General features: G+C 42.6%; 1 protein-coding gene across 1 annotated transcript in view; it reads left to right on the top strand.

Moving 5' to 3' along the window:
- Positions 1 to 15,903, top strand: part of igsf9ba (immunoglobulin superfamily, member 9Ba) — a gene marked incomplete at both ends in the record, with an annotated part of 51,976 nt that extends 36,073 nt beyond the window's left edge. Inside the window, 14 exons of the mRNA XM_079271416.1 lie at positions 923 to 1,065; positions 1,762 to 1,902; positions 2,007 to 2,126; positions 2,252 to 2,402; positions 3,635 to 3,758; positions 4,905 to 5,080; positions 7,266 to 7,492; positions 7,937 to 8,021; positions 8,158 to 8,319; positions 8,563 to 8,608; positions 9,435 to 9,521; positions 10,245 to 11,864; positions 15,485 to 15,615; positions 15,701 to 15,903. Coding sequence (XP_079127542.1) covers positions 923 to 1,065; positions 1,762 to 1,902; positions 2,007 to 2,126; positions 2,252 to 2,402; positions 3,635 to 3,758; positions 4,905 to 5,080; positions 7,266 to 7,492; positions 7,937 to 8,021; positions 8,158 to 8,319; positions 8,563 to 8,608; positions 9,435 to 9,521; positions 10,245 to 11,864; positions 15,485 to 15,615; positions 15,701 to 15,903 — 3,416 coding nt within the window. The remainder of the gene's footprint in view (positions 1 to 922; positions 1,066 to 1,761; positions 1,903 to 2,006; positions 2,127 to 2,251; positions 2,403 to 3,634; positions 3,759 to 4,904; positions 5,081 to 7,265; positions 7,493 to 7,936; positions 8,022 to 8,157; positions 8,320 to 8,562; positions 8,609 to 9,434; positions 9,522 to 10,244; positions 11,865 to 15,484; positions 15,616 to 15,700) is intronic.
- Between the last annotated feature and the right edge of the window lie 2,952 nt (positions 15,904 to 18,855).

The following is an 18,855-nucleotide window of genomic DNA, read 5'->3' on the forward strand; positions in this document are numbered from 1 at the left end:
CAGCAGCTCTGACCGATGAGAGAGAGAGAGAGAGAGAGAAACACGCCACTCCCGGCCATCTGACGTTTCATCGTCAAGCCCTTGTGTGTGTTGAGCTAATTTGCTCCCGCGTTGCTGCTGGTCATTGATTACTGTGCTACAGTATGAGAGAGAGCCCGGGGAGTCACAGGCACTTCAGGCACTGATTTCATCACCGGCCTCGAATACCGCAGATTATAATTTAACCAGTTTCCTGGATGCAAAACATACTCTGGGTCTATATTTATCAAACATCCTGGGAATCACTCCCAGGAATTACACTGAAAGTAAACCTAGGAACATAAAATGCACAGAGTAGGATTTGAGAGTAATTTATGAACACAAGGAAAAGGATGACTTTAAGAGAGGGAGAGTGATCAAGTATTAAACCATGGTACTAATCAAAATGCAGAAAAATAGAACCAATATCTTATATATGTGTGAATTGAAATAACAGGCAATTTGACTCAGCTATGTGAAATGATCAGCCTTGTCCGACGCCACATCCTGCAGCCTATACTAGTGCAGCAACACATACTGCACAGTGATGATGTTTAAAACTCTCTGCCTCTCTGTTGCCTAATCTTCTCTTCCACTTATTCCCCTTTCATCACACCTCTTTTATGTTCCCTACAAGCATGGACATTTAGTTTTTTTTCCTCTCATGTCTTGGGAAATTCACTCTCTCAAACAATATCGCCCTGCTATTCTTACAAACGAATATAAAATAAGAATTAGCTGGATATAAGACTTAATGTTAAATGTTAGTTTGAGTGGTTTTCTACTCTGAGACGCTTAGTAAATCTGGGTCCCGGTCTTTCCCATCAAGCAATGCACCAAATGTAGATTATTTTGAAGTGAAATAGTCTTGCATCCCTAACACTGATCTTTGCTTGACGTGCAGACCCTGCCCGAGTGCTCAACATGCCCCCGATCATCTACGTCCCACGCAAACTGCCTGGCATCATCCGCTGCCCGGTGGACGCCAACCCACCTGTGACATCAGTGAAGTGGGAGAAAGACGGCTATCCCCTCAGAGTGGAGAAGGTTGGTACTCAGGCCTGCGTGTAGCATTTAAAGGAATCTATTTGCAGAAATGGAATATAATATTAGTAAGTATTTTCTTCTGTGTATAATCACCTGGAAATACAAATCCTTGTGTTTCCGTGACATCAGAATGAGCCGTTTACATCTGAATACGGAGCCTCTTCATGTTGCACTGCCATGTTTGAGTAGCCCAGATCGGACAGACGCAACACTGGCTCAAGATTCATGTTTTATTCGAGTTCTCCTACACACTTGGCACACGGGAGAAGGTTCAGTTGGTAGCGTTCTGGCCAGATGCCACGAAATCCTACACACTGGACCTCTAAGTCGTCCTAATTAGCATTCATAGCAGTATACAAACATTTAATAAACGGTTTATACCACAGTATAAGAGCTTGTTAATGCACAGTATTTTTTACTTCTCCTATAAAGACATGTTATATATATATATATATTATCAGGTTTGTGCCAAAAAAACAGTCATGTTCAAACTGTTTTGAAGTGCCCGGTAGATAGAGCGACAAATAGAGAGCTCTGTGCAGATACTTCAATTATCTTTATGTATCTACTATCTAATGCACTGTCACACAATATGCTGCGCTGCTGTTGAAGGTAGGCCTTCATTACATCAGCATCTACTTCAGTGAAAAACAACAACCTGACATCAAGCATTTCAGATGTCCCCTTGTCTTGTAGTATCCTGGATGGAGCCTGTTGCCGGACGGAAGTATCCGGGTGGCGGAGGCCACAGAAGACTCCCTGGGCACCTACACCTGTGTGCCTTACAATGCCCTGGGTACCATGGGCATGTCCTCCCCTGCCACTTTGGTGCTAAAGGTACTTCACTGCTCTTGTTTGCTTCCGTCTGCTGCAAGTTTGAGCATACACTGATGTGCCAAGAAGTCCTCATGATGGGTCTGGTGTTTGTGTGCTTCCTCCAGGATCCCCCTTACTTTAATGTGAGACCTGGGGGGGAGTACCGTCAGGAGGCTGGGAGAGAGCTTGTTATCCCCTGTGCTGCTTCTGGAGACCCTGATATACCAACCATCACCTGGAGAAAGGTGCGGCAGAAATAACACCCCATAACAAACATCCTAGTAAATCATCTTCTGCACTTGTTTTCATGTGCTGACATGTTTGTTTTCAGTTCTTAACCATGTCGCTGTAATTTCCGTGTCCATTGAAGGTGGGGAAGCCAAGCAAGAGTAAGCACAACATCCTACCCAGTGGCAGCTTACAGTTTCTGTCTCTCAGCAAGGAGGACCACGGAGAATGGGAGTGTGTAGCCACCAATGTGGTCACAAGCATCACTGCCAGCACGCGTATCCTAGTCATCGGTACAACAATTCTGCACAGTGCCCTCAGCTCACCAGAGCTTGCTCAATTTCCTCAACCAACTGACCTTTCAAAGTTGTTTTGAGTTCATTGTGATCCCACTTTGCTGTGTGTGTATTGAGTGATTTGCACGATAAGACCCTCATCCCTCAGACACCTTGCCTCTGTCCAATTTCCCCCTGGGCATCATTCAAATTCCATTAGATCTTATCTGTAACAGCTTTATACTGTTAATTCAAATACGCCTGAATCTGTAACTATAGTGTGGTATCCACCCCTCTGCTAAAACACCCTCACTACAGCCTTTGTGTGTTGAGTCAATGGACCAAGGACATACTTTCACTCTTGGATAAATTGACTGACGTGTCGACAAAGGCAGGCAGGGTTGTGAAGTTTGAACAGGGCTGTGAAGGTCCCGATGCACAAAGATTGCATTGTTATTCACTCGGAAAATTATCTGTGTGTATAAAAGCCCCAAAAACTGAACATTGTAGAAAGTCTCCTCTATTACCTATAATGCAAGTTGCAGGGTTCAGATTTTAATAACTAATCATGGTGGGAATGAATCATGTAGAACATATGCAGAAGTTTCTGTGTTCTCGGGATGGTTAGTGCTGCATTCTTTGCACTCATTATACACACAACTGCTCTTCCCTGTGGAAATATATATTAGATTTGTTCTTTATTTTTTCAGATGCTAGTCCAGACCTTTTAAAGGAATACTCACACCAACAAAATATTTATGCTGAGTATGAAATATTGAATATCTGAGGTGTCGCAGACAGCTGTGGCCCTCAGACCATGCTCAGGTCTCTCTTTCATCCCAGGGACAAGTAACTGGCTTTGGGCCACGCGGCACAGCTGCTACGTGGGTGGGATGAGCAGAGCTGCAGACAGCACTGCTGCTCTTGAACTTGACCTTACACTGGTCACCACCTTAGCCAGCATCACATTATTACAGCAAGAGTGTGCGTTGCACGCTGCAGCACAGCATTTTTTGGGGGGCAACAAATTGCTCCTCAATCGACTTGAGGTGCATTATGTTGAACTCAATCAGTAGGCTTGACTTTAAATGGCCAGTTATGTGAATAAAGTGTAATATACCGTACATATACTGTAGTTCCATTACTGCAAGTGATATTAAATGATAATTGTAAGCAGTTCTATATCTGATTAGGTAAATTAGTACTTGTGCTTTTTAAATGAATTCCCTCTCTGTGTCTCGGTCTCCCAGGCACCAGCCCACACGCTCCGGGCAATATCCATGTATTGCCCTCAACAACCTCTGCTAATGTGTCCTGGGAACCAGGATATGATGGCGGCTTCGAACAGACATTCTCTGTGTGGTACGGTCCAGTGTGAGTGCTCTTATTTAACTTCCAATCAATGGCAGCAGTCTGCAGATGTGGAAACACTGTACCTTGAGGTTAAGAGCCTAGTTTGGCTGGTGATGATAAAATATGTCAGGAAGTCAATCACAAGCAGAATGTTTTGACAGCGTATTTCTCAGGGTATTCAGTAGACGTGCGTGTGCATTGTTCATGGTGTGTATTGGGGAAAGTAACATCTCACTCGCTCACTATCAGGTACATGAGGTACGTGCACCTGATAGTTATTGTGTTTTTCAGTGGTGGATACAATTTTAAAAGGTACAAGTACTTTACTTGAGTACTGGGTTTCTATTGTTTTGCTGCTTTATACTTCAATAAAATTCTGAGGCAAATATTGTACTTTTTACTCCACTACATTTATTTCAATGCCCGGTAATTACCTTGTAGAGCCAAACACATTCTAGCCGAGTGGAGCAGAGTATTGTGAATGTTAACAATAAGAGTGATAAGAACTGACAGCATGGCAGAACTCTAATGAGGTAAAATGCAGCAAAGAACTACTTTTTTAAAATTACGGTTTAAAATAAACAGACGTATTTCAAATCATTTTATGATGAAGACTTTCTTGCTAAAGTGGCCTTATTTCCCCGGTGGATCATTCAAGTGATCTTGCCAGTCGCCAATGTTTAAAGTTAACAATCTTACTTCATTGTACGCTCCAAATGCTGTTATTTTGTTTAAACGTTACTTCTGGCAAACCACCAATAAGAAAACCTCCCCTTTCAATGTGAAGACCGGTGGCTTTGAAACAGGTAGAATTGACTAAACAACACACATGACACATATTATTATACATTTTTTATCTAGATATAGGCTGTGTCTATGCTCATCCACACAAACTAGTCAGTATAAAGATTCAGTCAGTGTTGAAAGATAAAGATTGGTACGCATTAAGGGCATTAAGTTATGTTGTTGCTTTAAGACAAGTAACATAATTTGATCTGAAACAGGGAAATCTTGTTGGAGCTTGACCCTTAACTTTATTGCAAAACCAATTTAACCAATTGACCAACACTGTCTCTTGACGAATGACAGTTATTACATTATTCACCATTATTTCTGGTATAAATCATCTATAATTCCTCCGTTTTTCTGTCTCATTTCTGTTCTCAGGTCAAAGAGAACCGACTTCGGTCCTCATGACTGGCATTCGATGCCAGTTTCTGGTGCTCAGACCTGGTTGGTGGTGACCGGGCTGGAGCCTGGGACAGAGTACCAGTTCAGTGTGCTGGCACAAAACAAACTGGGCACGGGCCCATTCAGCGAAGTTGTGACAGTCAACACTGTAGGTGGGTTCTGATTCAAAGGTTTCTCCATCTATAATTGCTGCTTTTTGACTTCAAAATAAATCTACTGAGTTGCACTGAGACACTATTTATATATTTGTTTACAATATTATCACATAGTGTACTGCCATCTATTGATGTTCACACTCATGAATACGGATAAAACAAAGTCATTTAATTCAGATTTTACTTTGGTACGTTTAAGAAGGATGAGTGCATGAGCATCGCATCAGAAGTTTACAATGCATTATATTTACTCGATATTTATCTTCTGTTATGCTATTATAATGCAAACCATTTTCATCATGATGAAACAAAATATACAGATTACATAATGTTGTATACCAATTGAACCAAAAGCATGCAGAGGAAGTAGATTGATTTAATCTAGGCTATAAATGCCAGACCAAACCTGAGCCCTTGAATGTATATGTCAGAATTAATCACTTTATAATCCACCTCGGAGACAGCGACACGTTTGCACGCTACTTTAAATCCATCCACCTCCATAAGACACAGTTGGTGATTAAACTCTTCATAAATCAAGAACTGTATCCCTGCTAAGCCCAGGTGTTCTCTCTTGTCAGGGTTTCAAAAGAAGAAACCCCCAAATATTTAACATCATAACTGTGAAATCATTTTACTGGTGCTATGATTAAACACACACTTGATGACAGTGAATTCATCACAATACCCGGCTTTGTTCTTTACAGCGTAAACCCGGATTCTGCTGCTCGTTGTGTTGGAAAGCTTACCGTCATTCAACAAAGGCTAAATGAGGCTTGAAAAGTTCTGACCGAGTTCACACACTTGGATAGAAGCTAATACTGTTGATGAATGGCAGCAGACAAAAAGCTTTTTGGTTTATACTGTACAGTAATGTTACATTACATACGTAGTCTTATTCTTTTTATAACTTTTTAAGCATGTGCAAGAAGGAGGATAGATTTCGGTTAAACTGGTACATCGCAAGAGACCCATGTTTTCGGTCCAAATCATGCATTATTAATGATACACTGGTTTAATACAGTTTTCCCTGTTCCTTTGTCTCTGAAAACCAAGACAAATGTACTGCATTGCTGTTGTGTTATTGTGATGTGCTGGATCAACATACATACAACAATAGGCTGGTTTAAGTGTCCGTCACCAATGACATGAGTTCCGCATTCATTTAATTTAGCTTTGAATTCTTGCTTTGATTTCAGACATTGAATTTTCTTTTTGACTGAAATTGTACAACAGATCACTGAAGGTCTATGAGTAGTGTATCTATTTTTAGATAGATTTAATGTTTTTTTATTATTTTTGAGTAAAAAGGAAAACCGTGTCTCAAAGTTGTTTTCTTCTCAAAGAAAATAGTCAAAGGTCAACACATATGAAGTCATTTTAATCTTCGTTCAGTGGGATTGTGGAGAGTGACGCTTCAGAAAAGTCTCTTGCAGTATTCAGCCTGAGGACAGGTGGAGTACTTGTATATTTCGGGAGCTAAACCACTCTACTTTCTCAAGGCATACGGCATATTTCAGGCATTTATATCATACACAAAAAGAGCAACCACATATTTGTCGTTACTCTCAGCACTGTTGGTTTAGCCATGCTAGCAGCATTGCTCTAATTTTGGTCAATTTTGGTTTATCCATCCAGACTGAAACACCTCAACAATTATGGGATGGATTGCCATTAAATGTTGTACAGACATTCATGGTTCCCAGGGGATGAATCCTACTGACCTCAGTGATCCCCTGACTTTTCGTCGAACACTACCAGCAAATGAACATGATATTTGGTAGAGTTAAACATTTAGGAGGAATTGTAATAACTTTAGAAATCCATTAACTTCGCCATCTTCAGGTCAAAGTTGCATTTCTTTAATGACCAAACAAGACATTCTCATCATCCTCAGTTATACTTTGTGTTTAGTGCTAATTAGCAATGTCAGCATGCTAAGACGCTGAACTAAAATAGTGATCATGGTAAAGATTACACTTGCTTAGCATCAATATGTTAGTGTCCCCGTGATGAGCACGTTAGCATCATGTGGTTATCATGCTGATGTTAGCATTTAGCTCAAAGCGGCCACACAGAGCTGCTAGCATGGCTGTATACTCTTAGTATATACTCTTATATAATAAGATAATGTCTGAATCAGTTTCCTCTGTTAACTATGTGCAACATTTCTGCTCCGCAGGCTCTCCTCTGGGTACCCCAGAACCACTGGTGCTTCTTACTCCACCACGGTGCCTCACAGCCAATCGCACGCAGCACGGTGTCCTCCTCACATGGCTCCCCCCAGCCAACCACTCCTCACCCATCGACCGATATATCATGGAGTTCCGCCTCGGGGAGAGGTGGGAGGTTCTGGATGACCTGATCCCATCCACTGAGACCGAGCTCATAGCCAGAGACCTGGTTCAGGTCAGTTGCATACACATGTCGACTTCTATCTCCCCATTTCATGGTGCCAAGCATAATAAGGAAGCAACATTGCAATATTCCATTTCTAAACAGTCCACATTTTTATCAGATGCAATGTGTTTTAATGGACATCAGTGTTCACAAAATGTCTTATGCCTTTTGTTTTTAGTGCATTTTAATGAACAAAAATTGAAATTACAAAAAAGTTAGTTTGTGCTACTTAAATGACTAACATAAGAATATGCAAACAAGACAATTGCAAATCATTATTTTCTTATGATGATGCAAGTAATAGCAAATAGAAAAATGATCATATATATCGTGATGATACATTGGTGCGTTTTAAAAACTTTTGCTTTTTGAGCACGATCTACTCAGCTATCAACGAAAATCAGTGCATGAGACGGCCATAAGAAGAGTGTGTCTGTTGTGTCTCTCTCACAGGAGTCCTGGTATGAATTTCGAGTGATGGCTGTCATGGATGACCTGATCAGTGAGAGCAGCAACGTAGTGGGAGTGTCTAGCACGGGTTAGTTATTTATTCATTTATTTTGACAAAGAAACATTACAAACTACACACGGAGCTGCTTGGCCCTCGTGAGGGATAGATATGCCAGTTTTGTGTTTGTAACTTCTCCCTTTCACCCACTTGTTTGCCCCATCAGATCCCTTCCCCCCTGCAGAGTTGCCTGATGAGGGGCTGGCACGGCCGGTGGTGGCGGGGGTTGTGGCGACGATCTGTTTTCTGGCAGCGGCAGTCCTGTTCAGCACTCTAGCAGCTTGCTTTGTCAATAAGCAACACCGTCGCAAACTCAAGCGTAAACCAGGTCGGTATTAAATGTAACATGTAATAATTGTAGTATTACATGTCTGATCATGGATGGATTACTGCATTGGCCTACTGGGGTGAATGGTAATATTTATTTTAAGAAAGTCAATAAAATGAGTCTTGATGGGTGGGGGGGGGGGGGGGGGGCTACCTGTTCTCGCATAATCCATCCATGTGTCTGACTTCTGCTTGTACGATTCAACAGAGGAGATGCTCAATTGAAATGTCTTTGTCCTCTCAGATCCTCCCTTGTCGGTGACACACTTCAGGAAAAGCATTGAGTCACCGTAAGTAAAGTCATTGCCAGAGCAGTCTGCAGTCTGCCAGAGGTGGCTACTACTGTGCATCTTCTAATGCACCTTTCACATAATCTCTCTTCCCATGCATGCTGTGAGAAGGCATTCGTTTTAACAGTAAGGCAACTGGAAATACAGAATATTTTTAAAGCCTTGTTAGTAGAGCAGATTATTACACACAGCATGCTTCCTCCTGTGCATTTGAACGTAATATGATAAGAGATGGTATATTTGCTAAAACGTTCAAAGCGCAGGTGGATGATTTAAAAACAGCATTGGTTATATTTCCGGGCTACTTGAAGGGTGTGGAAGAACATGTACAGTAGCAGCCTCTAGCGGATCGTGGGCCGATTGAAGAAAGCAGCCGAGTCAGCATTTTAAGCACATTACCCAGAGTGCCCAAGCTGCAGTATGTGTATTGATTTTTGATCCATCTGTGTTCTTTAACCTCAAACGCTGTCTGCTTTCTGCATGATTCCAAGTGTGTAATAATGCTATTCTTTTGTTTAGCTGCACATTTAATGTACAGTATCCGCTACATGTGTGTATTTGTCTGTCTGTCTGTAAATCCTGTGTACGTGTATGATTGCATTTCAATCTCAAAAGACGCTCATTTGTGACAATAATCTGTGTAAATCCCATTCCAGAGTAAATGTTTATTTCTGCCTGAGACTTTTGGTAAACCGTCAGTATCAGATACCTTTGTTTATTCTTTATGAAATGGTCCAGGCAAGGTGAGGGAGTTCACATGTAGTCCTTCCTGCAAGTGGCATAGTCAAGTATGAACCAGGCCCATGTCGTTTGTCTCTCAACGCAGGCCTCCTCTCACCCCCTTGCCAGGGGTAGAGCCCTGCTGGGACGAGCCTGCCAGGAGCAGTTTCTTGCCCCCGCCCGCCAGCCCCCTGTGAGTGCCTGCCTGCACTACAATACAGAGTGTGCTGCACTGCACTGGCTTGGCTGCATGGTTAATGCATTGCATAGAAATGATCAAATGACAATTTGTTGTAGTGAGTCCTACCACTGGTCTATTTGCATGCACAGATTTCCATGCACCATATACAGGGATTAAAATGCATTAGCTCAGCTGCATGTACAGTTAAGTACTGTGTATATGCACTCTTAATAATGTATGTCTACCTGATGCATTCACTGACCCAGTAAGTGTCGACTATGCTGCTCCTGGTGTGGGCAAATGAGGCCTGGTTAGATGTCATCTGCTTCCCTCACATCACCATTTGGTGCAGCATATGGAAATTGGCCTCACTTCTGCTCAAGTAGTAGATTCAATAGATCTGTGATACGGTTGTCATGGTTGTGTCGTTGGTTCGCCCCTCATCCTGTCATTCTGGCTTGGTTCATTAGCTGCTGTCCTATCAGAATGCTGCCGCCGCCATTAACTGGTCATTATCATAATGCAGTTCGTTATGGCTGCCTTGATAGAGTGCTTTGGCTTCGTGTTGTGTCATCTGTTTAGCTTCAGAATGAAACCACAGTCATGCCTATTGATTTACAGCATCGGAGATTTTTTGTTTGTTTTTAAAGAAAAACTTTACGCACGTTCCCTTTGGGTTTCATCTGGTATTTGTTAAACTAAGCGAGTGCCTTGTGTCTGCATCTCTTTTATCAGGTTGTCATCGGGGAAGATAAGTCCAGAGAGCTCTCCGCCATCTCGGCCCCGCTCTTATTCTTCAGATGGTTCCCACGGCCCAGGCCTCTATGTCAGGAAGCTGCCCAGCCCTCAGAGAGAACGAGACAAAGAGCTCTCCTTCTACAAGAAAACCAAGCGTGCCATAGCCAGCAAGAAATACAGTGTGTCCAAGTATGAGGCAGAGGTCACCACGCCCATTGAGCTGATAAGCCGCGGCCCCGATGGCCGCTTCATCATGGAGAGCCCACCGCCCCGCCGCATCCACGGCTTCCCCTTCGCAGAGGAGTCTGACATGTACCCCGAGTTCCGGCAGTCCGATGAGGAGAATGATTTTGACCCCGGGCCTCTGCCGCCCATCATGCCCACGCTGCGGCCACAGCTCTCCCCAACGTCCTCCAGCCTGGAGTCAACGCAGCCCCCCAACTACAGCCCCCGCCTACACAGGGCCATGGAAGGTATGAGCTTTGCAGAGGGCAGTGCACTTCACGCCTCAGGGCAGGCCCCGGCCTCCCGCTACAGGGGCTTTCCCCAGGGCCCATTCTATGGGTATCTAGGCAGCCGCATTGAATCAGGGATTCCACCACCATTCTACATGCCTGACATCAGCCCGCGTAGCTCTGCTCTGTCCTCCCCACCAGGCACTGCCGAGGGGCCCTTTGGTTACCCCTCCATCCCTGAGGAGAGTGGAGAGATGGAGCACCATCAGTACACTGCCTCTGGCCATTCTCTGTCTCACACACACAGCCCTCCTCGCTCTCCTGAAAGCTGGCAGCCTCATGAGTTACCCTTCCTGGGTCTAGAGGGTCCGCGGTTCATATACCCACCTCACCATCCCTTACATCCTCCCCAGGACCTACCTGATCCACCCCCATACCCTCCTCACTCTCTCCCCCAGAGTCGCCTGCACCTCCATTCCTTAAAGGATCAAATAAGCCCCGGGCTCCTGCAGCTGGAGGTCCCTATGGCTCCCCCAGGCAGAGACAGGCCCCTGGGGCCTCCGGTTAGGCGATTAGCTATGCAACAGGCCCAGAGTCTCGGCCAACTCAGACACACGGCCCACGGTGTGGGTGTACCAGTGTTGCCTTACCCTGACCCGGCAGCCCGTGCAGGGAGCTCAAGCACAGCCCCCAGTAGTAGCCCTCAGTCCTGGCTCAGCCCGAGGGCGGGCCGCCGGGCAGACCCCTGCCTACCCCCGCTAGTACTCCAGCCCTCCCGCCTCTCTCCACTCTCCCAAAGCCCCCTTAGCACCCAGCCGGGTTCCCCAGATATTCTAGTGCGGCCCCCTCCGCGCCACAGCATCCTCCGCACCTCTCGGTCTCTGGAGATGCACGAAATCACCCTGCAGCCCTCGGCCACTGTCAGTTTCTCCCGGAGGTCCTCCATGTCCGCCTCTCCCACTCAGAGCCAGGGCGGCAGGCAACCCAGTCCCAGTTACCACGCCCACATGTCCTATGCCTCCACTGCAGCCAGTTACCCCTCCCAGTCTCCCTCTCCCCCTCTGGAGGGCAGGGATGTTTTCGGGCAGAGGCCATCCCAGAGACGGACAGAGGAGGAGATGCTACCCTCAGAGCCCTCTCAGCTCCAGATATCAGCCTCAGGGTAGGTGATCCATTCCAGTAGAGAATAGTCACATATTTATTTAAAGGGGAGATTCTACTCCTCGCCTGCTCTCTATTCCAAATTTCCTCGATTTTTACCCACAGTTTTACATTGATGTTTCCATTTTGGAATAATTATGATGCATATTGTACTTTAATATGCAGAAGGCATGTGATTGCATTTAGCACACATTGTGAAAACACAATTTCAATTTAAGATAATGTGTTATTGTCTTTATCACTTTATAGCTCATCAGTTATCCAATAAAATATTCATCACAATACAAATTGGAGTTAAAATAATGACTTCAGGAACATCAACCTTCAGGCTCAAGAAACCCTCAAGTTTACTGTTTTTAAAACTGTGGCAAGTTTTTCTGTCCCGCATTTTGAAGTATTTTTTTTTTTGTTGGATATAAATTCAATTTGATCAATCAATTATTCAGATCAATTATTGAAAGAATGAAAGTAAAACAAATGTGTGACATAACTTAGTGTGCATCACTAGCAAAAGTCGTTTTCATGCTCAACTTGAACTATCAACTGTGTATTTGATGAACATTTTACATAATTGCTCTTACACTATAATTTATACAAAACAAAGGTACCACTTTCTGACAATCTACTCTTTATTAAGCATTTATATGCTGCAACAAGTAGGCTTTATTGATGGTTAATAAATTATTTATTCATTCTTTATAGAAAAGTTATAACCAATTAAAAAGACCAAATTTTGGGTTGCCAGTTTGTGGAAAATCTCTTTAGCTGTCAAGGTTTTAAAAGTAATTAATAAAGGGTGAGAATCCAACAGATCTGTGGTTAGAAATGTTAAAAAATCATGACTGAAGTTAATGACTTTCTCACTTGCCAAAAAGCAAACAGAAAAAGTTGGTAAATCATCTACACGTAATTTAAAGATGTTAATAAATCATTAACAGAGGGTGCTTACAGTAATTCAAGTCTGCTGTTGTAAAGGATAATACATTTTCAGTGAAGGTGGACTTTCACTTAAAAGTAACGGTAGTGTAGAAAAACTCAAAAGTCCTGCAGACAAATTGCTAAATTATTACGATATAACTCAGCTACTTCTCTACACTGTAAGTTGTTGGTAAATACATTTTAGTATAAATGCTCTGCAGCACTTTTTCAGAGGATCAGAGGAATATCTGATGAATAAAAAGACAAATCAAGTGTCATGCTGGCGGAAGATAAACAAGTCGAAATGATGTCTTATACTTTAACATGTAAGTGATTTATTAACCATTAAGAAAGCCTTTATAAAGGGTGTCTTATTAGAAATTGGTACCAACTGTATAAGGATAAAACTCATGAAGAAAGAAGGGATTATTTCCCGCAATAATCTGATAGATCAGTTCCCCCGTACACAGATTGTCAGTCAGACATTACGCAGGAGGTTTCATGCTTTTACACCGACATAAAACCTAAGCTGAGCCTCATATACTTTTATGGCCCCAAAGTTATTTCTTGACTGCACACATTCCTGCGGCCCCTCACACCCACCTCACACCCCTAGAAGCTACAATCATACAGTAGCTAAAGCCATGACGCAGCAGAGACTTGCTCCTGCACCATCACTGGCCTTAAAGGGAAGGTAGCTTATAGGGCTGCTGCTTTATAGAGGGTAAGGGTCTTACGTGATTTGTTTTTGATTGATCTCAGCTATCTGGGCAGCGTTGTGACCCGGTCCCCTCCGCCGCAATAGGTAAGGGTCGGACCCATGTCTGAGAGGGGAGGGGTCAGCAGGGGGAGGGCTCTAATCACTCTCTCCTTTAAAGGGGAATTGCTTTGGGTTGTGCCTCTGTGCTGGATTCAAGTGAAGTATAACTAATGGTAATAATGACTGCAGGACACATTTGTCAATACTCTTCCCAGGCACAGTAAGCCTGCTGTGGCGTAGGCCGCAGTAATTAGGCTTGTGAGCAAGCACGAGGAGCAGTTTTGGACCGTGGAGAAGCATTTTTGTCTTTGGATTGTCTTTTGAATACAGACATGTTTCCCTGCGCAAAAAAAAGAAGCCTTGAATCAAGAGAGGATGCACATGAATGATAGACTGGAGTATTCCCCTTTAAAGCTTTGTTTCATGTGCAAAATGCCATGCATGCATTCTCTAAACTTCTCTCTACGACCAAACAAATAACAACGATTCTCAAACTAAATTCTTTGTCACATTTGTTGTCCTTAGTGCTTTCGTTTTTTCTGTCATGTGACTGTTTTTTAATGGCCATTTCCTCTTCCTGTCATGTGACTTGTTCTTTAACGGCCATTTCCTCTTCCTGCCATCTCCTCCCGTCAGCATGGTGAAGCCTCTGTACGCAGTGTTCATGTTTATGAAAGTGTGCTGTACAGTGTTCATGTCTATGGAAATGTCCTATATTTAACACACTGTGGCATCTGCACACAGCTCATGTGACAATGGAAATATTCTCTATCCGTCCAGGACTGTTTCTCACATTTGCCTCCCCCTCTCTGCTAACGGCTCTCAATCTCTCTCTCCACAGCGACAAGTGATGGACAAGCATCTCTAAAGCTTTGTGTTCCTATGCCTTTTGAAACATTACATGTTTGGCACAACAACTTGACTTAATGCAACATTAAGCCACGTGTTGAAGCTGTTTACACTCAGTTATTTAAAAGGCAGAGATGTTGAGCCAACAGTGAGCCTCATGAAGCTAAATGTTAAGAGTTTGTGAGGTTCATTCAATTTTTATTGCATCTTTCTATGTGAGATGGACAACAAAACCGAGTATTCGGTTTGAGGTAAAACTGCATACTGTGACAATGAAGCTACTTTAACTTTAATTATACATTGATTATTTTTCATTAAACTTAGCATGTATCACTCATGAAATGAAAATAGGGATTCGGGGTTTAAAAAGAGACTTTTATTTTCAGTTTTAAAACACACACTTCATCGAAACACACTGATTAAGCTGTTTGAGAAATGCTCTACTGTATGCTAAATATAGTGGTATTGGGAGACATTTAAAGGATAATCCCAGACTTTATTGTTACGGGAAATTATTTTCATTTTATGAGTTTTATACAGCAAAGAGTATTTCTGAAGCAGTCACTATTTAAAGACCCAAACCTGAGGGAGCACAGCAATTGAAATAATTGTGTCAACCTGAGATGTGTTTACCATTTTAGTACTTTTGCTGAGACTACAAAATGCCCCTGATTTTGAATTACAGTCATGGGACCGAAAATTAGAGAACTTTTGAATCTCGAACACTTTACCCTTAGTGTAGTTTACTATAAATCTTGGACTGGGTCTTCAATGTAATGATTGTTTCAGAAGAAACTAAAATAGCCAAATAAGTTCACCAAATCCACCTTATGTCAACTATTCTTTCTTTCTCTCACTTCCTGTTTCCTTTGAGTCTAACTTTGTATCATCCATCACTGCAGATAGAAAGTGGAAACATCATCTTAGTGAAAGGGCTCTCAGTAGAAGTACACGAGCTCATCAAATCATACAGTACAATACTGGAAATAGCAACGCAAAGGGCCATTCTGTCTTTTCACATCGGAGGCGGGGCCGAACAGGACGGTCGGATTAATGCAGAACAACGCATGCTGTGCTGTCTCTCTTCTTCTCAGGGAACCTCTAGGTGCGTCTAGTGATCCTGCCGGGTCTGAGAGCTTACCCGCACTGCTACACCACTGTATTACTAAAGCCAAGGGAGTGGCTGCCAACAACAACAACAACACAACCTCCGCAAGGACAACAGGTTCGTTTGACGGTTTGAGAAGGGATTCATCTCACAATATGTGGGTGGTGTGTTACTCCTGTGCTTCTCTCTGCCTCCCTTTCAGGTGTGTGTCCCTCTCAGACCCAGCAGCAATCTCAGACACCCCAAGAGGGACAGGATCTCCACAGAAAGAGGAAAAGGCAAAACAAGAAGAACCCCTATATCTATTTGACCTCCTTCCTGCACCGCAGGCAGTCTGAAGAGGACCAGACAGGCATATTAGCCAGTGCAGACTCCGAGGGCCCAAATTATGGGACTCTTCGCTGACCCTTGGGCACACCAAGCCATCGGATTCGACTACTAGACTGACCCCACCTCAGCCCTCCCTGCTCCACCCCGGTCTCTAGCTAACGCATTTCTCATAATCTCCAAAAGTTCATCAGTGTTTGGGGGCGTGGGAAACATCCTTCTGAATACTCGGCGGGTTGGAAATCTTCTTTCAAGACAAGAACAATGGCTTTTCTGAGTTGTCCGCCACTACTTGTCTCAGAAGAATTTCACTTGAAAATGCTCAGAAAATATATAATGTATATAAATAGTAAAAACAAGGGAATTCAGCTTCCTCCTGAAGTAATAAAAATGTGTTGGTTGAGTATGTCACAACATGTTAAAGATTTTTCACTCACAGGTCATTGAGGGGTCCATCTCTTTAGGTTTTTCCAGTGATATCGTGTACTGTGAAGCCTGGTGCGTCCTCGGACATGGACATGAGTCTACCTTTCCTACAATACAAATAGCGTCAGTATTTAAACACAGGGTTCTTACCACAAAATATACCTCAGAGTAAACGCAGAGTTGCTGTAATTCTTGTGGTATACTGTATGGACTTGACCTTTTTACATATGAACGTATGAACAAAAAGGTTTTTATCACACTCCGCACTCATTCAAATGGATAATATGGCCTATCTTTATCTGATTCAGAAGCGTTTTACTCTCAGTAGTAGCTGGCATTTTGTGTTTATTTTCACCAATGATCCAATGCCGACCATTAGAGAACTGTTTTAGTTGGAGTGCTTGATGGCTCAGTGAGTTGACATCTCTCATTACAGCACCGTATCAAGATTAAGATCCTTCATCAGAGCTCCCAAAATAATTTGGGACTTCCACGCTCACCAGAGGTTGGACTTGTAGGGTTAGCAGAACAGGGTGATGAATTGTGAAGTGTACTGTTGTATGTAATTCATTATTAAGGAATCATTTGTGAAACGTGGCACGTCTCAAGGTGCCTTTTTTTGCCTTTTCTCTTGTTTTTACTAACATTAACTGCCTTTTCCTTCGCCTTCTCATATTTCTATATTCAGGCTGGGGACAAGGGGGGGGTGAGTGAAGGACTCCAATATTATCTGTTTTTACTTTCTCTGCCAAGGACACATGAGAGAAAATGCTACAGAGGATGCATAACTCTTGTTTTTCTTTTCATTTATATTTGAAATGGCTACCTGCTACAACTGTGTATATCCAAGTAATAGGACAGAACCAGAATACCCACACAAATAACGAACACAGAAGTTTAGATTCAAAGAAGGCAAATAAATCCAATGAATACGACTTCAGCGGAAAAGTACAGACGTACTGTGCATGAGTTGTCATGCGGCAAGAACAAACCAGTAGAGTCAGGATGTTAATGTTTAACAACAGATGTTGGAGGAGAATGTGATTGCTTCATGAAGCTGTTAACAAGCAATGGGATACATTCAAACAATGGCCACCCTGACTGTTTATCTTTTACAACTGTATACTACTTGCGAGCTACTTCTCTGTGTGTTTGTTCATTTTTCGACACTAACCGATAATGAATGTATGTTTTTCTGTACAGGAAATGAATGTCCCGATGTCACAGTACATTGAATGACCCATTACGTTGTTTATGGTGCAGCTGCGATTTGGTGAGATGTCCAGTTGGCACATTAAGTCAAAACAGTTTAACTTCTCTGTTTTATTCCTGTATGCGGTAATAACGGGCCCGCACAGGTTCTGAGCCCAAGCGCCCTTTCTTCTGACGGATCCAAAAACGACTGATTGCTTTTTCCTGCTAATGCTAGTTCAATCACTCTAAGACAAATCAGATATATTTCCATCTGCTTCGAACAACTCCGAGGTTTTCCCGGCAAAAAATATCCACGTGAATGAATCGACTCAATGTCTGCTGACTGAAATCTCTTTTGACAAGTGAGAGAGTGATGATTGCCTGAAAGTGCGAGTCAAAGTGCATATTCTACTTTAGAAAATTGGATACATGTAAGATACGAGTAAAAAAAAAAAAATCTATATTTGTTATGTACTGTACATGGTATGTATTGTATTTGTAAAGATAAATCAAACCATGTTTTACAGGAAGACGTTCTTGTATGAGGATGTGTAAAAAGACGGGCGAGGATCCCAAGGAAAAAGAAATTAGATGATATATAAAAGTATTTGCTTACAGTACGGTTTTAAGTGGATAATGTTTCGAAAACATTTTAAGGTGCCTCATTTGTCATACTTTAGCAGACGTTATTATGAGAAGAAAAGAAACCTTAATGTTACCGTACAATGTATTATTGCCATAGCCCGCTGGCTGCACAAGTTAAGTAGTATTTTCTCTGATGTATAGTACGTGAATGCCCATTGGAAAAAGCTTTAGAAGCAGAAGTATGTTGCCCTCTATACTAATATTCCTGGAACAAAGTAATACTGTATTTTGCCCGTTCATGAGCACACATGTAGATTCACTCCAGATCGTTCGCCTTCAGGTGTCCAAAGCAAATATACTGAAGGAATCTTTTTTCTACGAGTCACAGACCTGTTATAGTCAATATACAATACGTGCTGTGGAGGAAGTTGTGTTTACATTCGTTTGATAAAGACAAGTGTGTTAGGGCATAGTTGCTTTCAACATTACGACTTGGTGCTATGTTTAACTTTGTGGTGCTGTAGAATAGAGGTCTGAAGATGTTTTTGTTTTTCTGTTTCCATGAGCAACTCTTTCGGCCCTGTGTGTTCGAGCAACTAAACTAGCTCCGGTAGACACTCTAGGTCCTCATCATAACAGTATCATGATGTGATGACAGTGATAGAAAATACTGGAAAAATAGTATAACCTCCAATAATCGAGACTTGTGACATTCAAATGAACTCAAGATGACCTGTTTTCTATAGTGTGTTTGCAATGTCTGTCTGTGCTTCCAAGGTACCCTCTCTAAAGCATATTTGTGATGATATTAAGAATATTAACCCA

This window comes from Melanostigma gelatinosum (assembly GCF_949748355.1).
Source record: "Melanostigma gelatinosum genome assembly, chromosome: 7".
NCBI classification, from domain to species: domain Eukaryota; kingdom Metazoa; phylum Chordata; class Actinopteri; order Perciformes; family Zoarcidae; genus Melanostigma; species Melanostigma gelatinosum.